Raw genomic sequence first — 8622 nt, 5'->3', positions numbered from 1 at the left:
TTAAGTTCAATCTGCATCACACTTTTAATAGGATCTAAATATTTCGTGTACGTGTGGTGATATGGTAGGTAGACAGTACTGTTTTCAATACTCATCAATTATTATTCTATTTTCTGAATGTTTTGTTATTCTTTCTCAGTAGCGGGAAGCACAGTGTTTCATGCGTAGTCTACTGTTTTTGTGTCTTTTTGAATTTTTGACGCAGATAGGTCAAAACGACCTGAAGATCGGCACAATTGCGAATGCGGTTACAGCCTTAGCTGTGCGGTAGAGAGTAGCGGTTATGATTGAGGAGAGACCTTTGCTAGCAACACTCACCCAACACTGCAGTTCGTGATGGTCCCACCTGGATCCTTGCCGGCACTCTTCACCGCATCCTTGTTAACAGCTCACTCACTCAACACCGGAGTTCCTGATGGTCCCACCTCGATCCTAACCGCCACGCTCCACCGCACCGCTTTGAACGCAGCTGCTTACGCAACTGCACCAAGCTTCAGGTCGTTTTGACCTGACCATAGTTACTCTTGTCCCAACTAAGTTGCTAATCTCAATCAGTATGGTGTATTTCCCCGTAAATTTAGACGTCGATACCTAAGTTTACACGTACGCCCGTACGTATGTGCGTGGATTGGAACAACGTGAGAGTATGGGAAGGAGTATGTGCACGTAAACAATGCGCAGGCATTGTAGCACCGTGTCGTGGTTGCATGGATAAAGATAAGTACCGCTTACTATTTGTTATTTTTTATTCTTATTCCTATTTTCTATTGTTTTATTTTCTTTTTAGTTTTGATTTTATTCGTATTGAGCTAAAACAAACAAAGTCTTTTAGAATCTGTTTGTTGTCTTTAGTGTTCCACATTGTTTTTGCGGTTACTAATCTCGGAAAGTTTATCGTTTTGTAAACACAAAATCAGTAGCAAAAATAACTCTATCTGATTGAAGTTTGATCATTGATCGATCAGTTTGCGCTTCGGCTGGCACGGGTAGAGGTAGATGGACGTAAGAGCGCATCACCTCAGACAGCATCGAAAAGATCTGAAACAATACTTATTTGAATCTACGCTTCAAAAGTACGCTAACGAATTTGTACTGTTACCTGATCGCTGTGCTGAAGTGAAGGATCATTCGAGTCGATCACTTCTGACTTCAATCGGAACAAAATTGTAAGTCGGTTGCTTCAAATATTCATTTTCTTAGTTATTTTTAGATCACAGACAGTTTTTTTTCAATTGGAAATTATATCATCTGTCGTAGAATTCGTAGGATTTTTCGTGGAAGAACTTACTTGTGCAGAACAGTAACTGTGTACTTCTTCCTGACCAGAGTATCTTCACCATCTTGAAACCTCAACTGAAGTGTGAGCAGAACGGTTGCTGTTTTTGTGGCTGAAGTAAGCACTAATCAAGGATAAAGAATAAAGTGTCGGGCGTTAATCAACTTGTATCGGCGTTAATCAACTGGAATGTGCCACCGCGTTCAATTCAGAATCGATTTGAGGCTTATGAACTCATGTCTACCCTATAAAATGACGTGCGGGGGCCAGCCGATGTGTCAAATCAGTGTTTTTATCCTCCCATACGAGTCTGGTACCAATTTTTGGACCACGAAGGGATGAAAGGCTTGGTTGGCATTAGTGCGGTTTCGAACAATCAATCGATCGTGCAGTCGCAACAGAACCTCTTGCTAACTAACTGCGCTACACCCACCCAAACAGTTTCGTGCTGGTCAAAGCAACCTGAAGCTCGGTGTAGTTGCGTAAGCATCTACGCTCGAAACGGCGCGGTTGAGCTGCCAGCTGGGATCAAAGCGAACTGCAGCGACGAGCAATTACCCGAGTATATAACATCGAGGGTAGTTTTAAAGGCATCACCCCACTAATCTGAGGTGGTACGGATTCCAGGTGGCGTATTCGTATACGGGATGGGAGACTATGAAGAGGGGGGTTCCGTTCCATTCTTCCTAATTGCCGTAAAAAAACCGCAAGGAAGATGCGGCGCCGCACAAGGCTGGCGCGCTCCAGTCGAACTCCCTGTACAAAATAGTGCGCCAAAACGCCTGAAGCCGTATCTTCCGGGCCGTTTTTTACGGCAATTAGTGAGAAATGGACGGAATCACCCCCTATCCATAGTCTCCCATCCCGTATACGAATACTCCACCTGAAATCCGTACCACCTCAGATTCGTGAGGTGATGCCTTTAAAAGTCGGTTAAAGCTATAGATTAGAAAAAATTTTGTAGTTTATTGTGCATGCTATGGATATATGTGTAGCTTCTGCCACAGTTTTTGTTTTGCGGCTGATATATTACAACAATTACATGAGGATGCAATACGACCACGAAAGGATCTTAAAGGCAGCATACCAAGAAATTGACCATGTTAGGATCTCCCCAGGATATATAAGTGTAGGGAATGGAGATTACGAGTATGGACGTGATTACGCTCAATTCTCCGTAGTCGTCCTGAATAACGGCGTTGGAAACGGCATTACAAACCGTTTCTTCCTGCGACGCACGTTAGAACGCGCCACTTTTGCACACGCACCGCGCCGGGTAGCGAGTTGGCAGTACTCAATAAGGTTTCTCCGGCAGCCTATTCAAGTAAAACCAATGGAAAGGTTGTTGAGAGAAGTCGACATGTCTACAAGGGTGGCGTTATAAGGTGACTTGTACGAAAATTCGTACCGGTAGGCCGTTTCCTACTTTCAAAACAATTAGGAGTTGAGCGTGAACACGTAATTTACACCACTAACTCCATCTTTTCCTAGAGAGATTCCAATCTCTTCAACTTTGTGGTATGCTGTCTTTAATTCTACAACAAGTTGGACGAAAATCGTGGACTATGCACTTTAAAAATTGTCAATTTGGAGCGCCATAAACGTTCGAGAGCACAGCTTATCGACTTTTTTTTATCATTACTTACTCCCTAACTCCATAACAAACTCGTTTAACTTACCTTGCATATTCTTCACAGATATTGAGGCGCTCTGGCATACTATATTGACATCTTTGCCGTCATTTGTGAAGTTTCTGAAAGTGCAGAAAATATCTTTTTTTTTTTGTGAACATGTTAAAAAGTATTATTTTTATGAAAGTAGAAAAAGACCTGCCGCTACTAGTGTTTCTATTATGTCTATTGCGATTATTGTTTAAAATTTCTAAAATAGCCTGGTTGTTATGTTATTGTTTTCGATAACTAGTTATGTGTTTTATGTGCAGCGCTCATTAGAAAAGTTTCATTCTTATTAAAAAGTACAAAATTCATAATTCATAGTAATAAAAGTCACTTAAAAGTGCTAAATTCAGTTTTAAAACGCTTCAGCTCACCCGTCCATATACCCTTCTCTGCAGGCTGAATGCACCACTTCCGACATTAACGCGTCATGAATATGGTAGATGACGTCATGATCCGATTCCATCGTTGTGGGAGTGTATTTTGCTCCAGTATGATTGTTAGATGTCACTCCAAGATGGTAGGTACGAATAGCCCCGTGAGGTAGTGTAAGCGGTTGATCAGTTAGGAGATAGCTAACTGTTAATCCTAAATTGGTCATTTGATGAAAGTTTAGTGCGCAATTATCCAGAAATCCGACGACGAAAAGTCACCAATATCTCTGAAAAAGCTTCATTTAATTACCTTCATTGATTGGCAATAACAGATTGAGGTTGGCGAGAGACTTTCGTATTTTACCATCCAGAATATTCACTAAAGAATCACAGAGAATTCCTTCCAAGTCTGATCTGAACAATTAAAGTGTGATCTTCCTGCATTCTTTCAAGGCAGCGTATCAGGAAATTGACGTTTTTGGGGTTCCTTTTGGACAATATAGGGTTTGAGGTGTAGATTACGAATATGAGCTTATTCACCCTCAAATTCCCTTGGTGGTCATGGAAAAGGGCGTGAGAAACTTCTACAATACCTAATGACGGGACACTTGGGACACTTTCGTGCACTCAACGCGTCTGCAAGTCGTTTTCCATGCCTTTTCCTACGAGAAATGTCTTTCCTGTACGATTTTCCCACGAAGCACCTTATGACGCGCCACCCATGCACACGCAGCTTACGAGCGATAATCAATCGGGGTTTCCCTTGCGGCAAATTCAAGTGAAACCAGCGGATGCGCTGCTGAAGAAACAGGCGCGTGTACAAAGGTGGCGTTAGTAAGTGCTCCGTAGGAAAAATCGTACAGGAAATTGCATTCCTCACGTCGCTTTTTAGGTCGATTTAGTAAAAGTGAACGTGAACATGCTCATGTTCGTAATCTATACCTCGAATTCTTGTCCATGAAAGGTCCCAATATCGTAAATTTCGTTACACGCTGTTTTCAACTATAGTCGACCCCGAAGCTGTTCGATAACCAGATGACCAACGCGTTCGCGATGAGTGCGAGCAAAGATTTTTTGAGGAACTCATCAACGCAGCGAAAATGTGCTATTGGTCGATGGATGCGTTAGAGAAGCAGAACTGTTATGGGCGCCTTTGCTGCAGACGCGTCGCGTTGGTCAAGTTGAACATGCGCTGCGCAGACTACGCACGCTTTCAAACCACCTTAACGATTTATTTTTTGAAGAGGTGGACAAGATCTTCTATAAATATTTTTTAAAAAATAAATATCACAAAATAGATGCAGGAACTTATCCGTTCCTTCTAGTCACTAACTTCATTGTGTCCCTTAATCTTTTTTTCGCTAGCCATCGTAGAATTCCACCTCGTACTGAGATTTTATCTTCCTTATGAGAAATACTGCTAAAAAATAGAGGCAATAAGTTATATGTAACCAATAAATGCACAAACGACTGGTATCACCGTATTTCAACAAAAATCAAAATCTTTTCTAATATCTAGCAATCGATTAGCTTGTTGAATACTTTTCTTTACCGCTAACCATGATATCTCCTGATTCAGGTAGGGTATTCCTCCAATATTGATAGGTACAAGAGGTCCAAGAGTGGCATTGAGGTCTTCAATGTTCACTTCAAAATCGCCTGTGTTATGAATAAATAGCACATTATGTTTGTAGAGGCCATGAAGACGAGCATGAAGGTGTTCAATCTGAAGCATAGCAGTTTTATTAATGAGAATCATAATTGAATAAAATTATTCATTTTGGCGGAAATATCGAGAAGGAATTTCCTTCTTTGGATAAAATAAAAAGAAAATACATTGATCACTGTGAGAAATAAAATGAAGTGCTTTAAATGAATTCATGTGTAATATAATTAAACGGCGAACACATCGCGCCTTCACCCCTGTCGTTTTCGCCGCCCTACCTGTGAAAGATCAGAGAAAATACAATCGGCTCAAAACGATAAGAAGCCTGGTGCAGCTGCGTGAGCGGCTGCGTTCGAAGCGGTGTGGCGTAGCGTAGCGGTTGGAGTCGAAGTGGGACCCTCGTCAGCCCCACTCATCGCTGCAGTCCGATCTCGATCCTCCCACCTCGTTCCCAACTTCGAGCTCCACCACCGTGCCGCTTCGAGTGCAGCCGCCTTAGCAAATGCACCGAGCTCTAGAGTTTTTTGACCGAGTCAGTAGAATTTTGATGACGCTTGCCAGTTTAAAACGCAAATGAAATTTCATAAAACATTTTCGCGACTCTGAAAACGGCAACGTAGTTGAGACGTCATTCTGGCAGCGTAAAAATAAACAAAATAAAATCAAAAATTGAATAAAATCACCGAAAACCGATACAAAATCTATTCAATCCGTGAGTAAAGTTTTCAGCGACTGATCCGGTAGCTTAGGAAGTTGATATGGATCGTGCGAACAAAATTGATAGAATAGAGAATAATTGAAAAAAGTTGTATTGTCAAATGATCACGTATTTTTAATTGCGTTCCGCCGCTTCAAGTGTAAGTGGCAACGTTCCAGTGTTTTTAAAGTTCTTCCGGTTTGCTGTTCTCATTGTTTACACATCTTTTCGATATGGAGAAACAAAATAAAAAAAGGGAACTGATGTATATGAGTCATTAGTTCTTTGTATTATTGGAATTAATGGACAGATAACAGGAATTGAATTAGAAAGAGCAACGTTGTAATGTCCTTCCTTACTCAAGAAATTTGAAGTATCAATAATAGTAATGATAGTAATAATAATAACAGTGATGATAATAACAATAATAATAATGATAATAATAATAATAAGTCGCAATAATAATTGATAATAAATAACTATAAGTAATAATAATAAACAATAATAATTAATAATATTAATAATGGTTACCCTTAAATAGTGATCCATGTCGGCCACTACAGACGCTGTTTTCATCACTGTAACATTAGTCACAGTGACCTCCTTCAGCTCTACCGTTCCAAGACATCGTTTCTTAGTGATCGTTGGTATTTCACGATTTTCCAACTCTTTTTCATATTCGATCCGGAAGTTTTGTAGGTATGAATTGATTCCCTTGGTTTGTGTCTGGAAATATTTCTAAATATATAATATAATATAATATAATATAATATAATATAATATAATATAATATATATTTCTATGATATGAACAAAGGTCGGCATCTCACAATTTGCACTCTAAGATCTCAAAAATGTCATTGATTGTTTGTTGTTAACAGAGTTATTAATAATTAATTAATTGTTATTAATAATGAAGTCATTCGAGCTGTAGATTATGAAAATTGTATCCGTATTGGATTTACAATACGAATATGTGTTAATGATTGAATTTAGCCCGGTTAGTCATAGTTATATGAGATATTGATCACGAATACAACGTCCAAAAAATTTGTGCAAACATCTTAATACGGTAGAAATTTTAGAGCGTAAATTCGTGAAATTGAGCCAATCAATAACTCCTTTGTAAAGTTTTTCTGTAAGATCACTTACATCAATAACAAGATTATAAGCGTTAGTGAGGACGAGCAGTTGAGATACTGGCAGTAGCAATGAGTGAAGCATGGAGTGGAATCGATAGATATCAGCGACAGTTGTCCAGTTGCTATTGAAACGCACTCAAATTCCTGATTATATTCGACGATGATTCGATATTCGAGATGACGTCAAATGAATCATCGTTGCCCAAATGTGATTTTCAATAGTTCTACAGTTGATAGCATGTACGGGAAAATTAGGTTTTCTAGAATTTTTATTCATACCAGATCTGCCATAAGTTGCAAAAAAAACTTTATGATTTTATTTTTGTCAGTAAGTATCAAAGTACGAATGTGTACTTTCGGCTGAACCTCAAAGTAAAACTCTTGAACTATCGAATTTGGCGTTTTTTCAACAAACAAAGACTGAAATCGACTCAACTTCGGAGAAAAAAGTCTTCAAACGGTAAATCGGTGGGATCTACTTCAAAAAGCCATGGAAAATCTTAGTGGATATTGATGTGTTGTTCCACTTTTTTCGTTGGGCTCCGTCCTCCTGGGTGGTCCTCACTCCACCAAGATGTTAACAAAATCTTTTTCGGCCAGTCGAAATGATCTTTTCTTGATCCTTCCTTGATTTGTTTGCTGATTGTTTGTTTGATCTGATTTCTTGATTTTTATTGATTCTTTGTGCAAGAAGAAAAAACCCTGAACTACGAGGAACTTGACTTAAGAGATTTTCACCCTCAGCTCGAAGCTAATCATATTCTCGGGAGAAAATGGAAGTAGCTCGAAATATAGAAGAATAGAAATACATTTTATTTGTAGAATGATGGAAAAAGAGACCTATTGTTCGACTAGTTTAGTAAATTACCAGCAAAGAAAAACAGTAAACACTGAAAACTTGTGACAAACCTGTGTTTAACCAGGAATCCACCCTTTTCCCACATTTATTTGAAAGTTTATTCGTCGTTTTACTATTATTAGAACATGTTTATTTTTTTTTCTTGTGGTTTGTGAAACTTTCCAATTACTAGAAAGAATTTAATAGAAGCACCACAAATGTATTTCATAAACAAATAAACAATATGCCTAGAGAAAATTTTAAAAATCTACCAGCAAAATGATTCCATTAGCAAGAGAAGCAATTTGTGCAAAACAAGCACTTACTTTGAAAATTTTCTGGTACAGTTATTAGGAACGCTATGAAAATTATAGTACCCTATTTTAGTTTCGTTGTGACTTTAAAACCTGTGAAACTGTGGTTACATTAACTGAACCATCTGAAAAGTTTCGCAAATCACAGTGAAGGTTGGAATGCTTGATAGTAGCAAGATCACAAATTAAGTGTAGTAGTGAAGTAGAAGATGAATTATTGGGTAAAGTTTTTCACAATTCAGTTTTTCTTTGCTGAAATTTACTACACTAGATAAAAACAGGTTTCTTTTTCCATATTTCTACACTTGAAATATGTTCTTCCCCTATATTTTGAGATATTTCCATTTTCTACCGAAAATCAGACTAGCTTCTCGCTATGAATCAAAATCTCATGTCCTCAGGTCACAACACACTCTCTTTTCCACGTGTACGAGTGTAGTATTGCAAAAATTCCGCTGAACCAGTTTTCTCATCGTTTGCACTCCTGCACTTACCTGATTCAAGGAGTAGAATGGACAAATTTCTGCTTTGCTCATTTCGCTCTCATTTTATCGAATTTCAGCCATTAGACAGTATGTAGCGCTTCTTCGATCGATGATCTCTTTCTCAGTACTGGAGAATATTTCTTCGCATCAGGAAG

The 8622-nt window shown here is 38.7% G+C and overlaps 1 protein-coding gene across 1 annotated transcript; it reads right to left on the bottom strand.

Moving 5' to 3' along the window:
• Positions 1 to 891: 891 nt before the first annotated feature.
• Positions 892 to 6912, bottom strand: RB195_020116 (uncharacterized protein; the record flags this gene model as incomplete). Its single annotated transcript, XM_013443618.2, has 10 exons — positions 892 to 1038; positions 1100 to 1178; positions 1289 to 1388; positions 2956 to 3029; positions 3327 to 3540; positions 3637 to 3740; positions 4660 to 4746; positions 4886 to 5052; positions 6221 to 6415; positions 6841 to 6912. 10 exons carry the CDS (start codon positions 6910 to 6912, stop codon positions 892 to 894), a joined length of 1239 nt encoding a protein of 412 aa, XP_013299072.2.
• Positions 6913 to 8622: the final 1710 nt, after the last annotated feature.

This window comes from Necator americanus, chromosome II (assembly GCF_031761385.1).
Source record: "Necator americanus strain Aroian chromosome II, whole genome shotgun sequence".
Lineage (NCBI taxonomy): Eukaryota > Metazoa > Nematoda > Chromadorea > Rhabditida > Ancylostomatidae > Necator > Necator americanus.
This window is presented reverse-complemented; position numbering and strand designations above follow the sequence as displayed.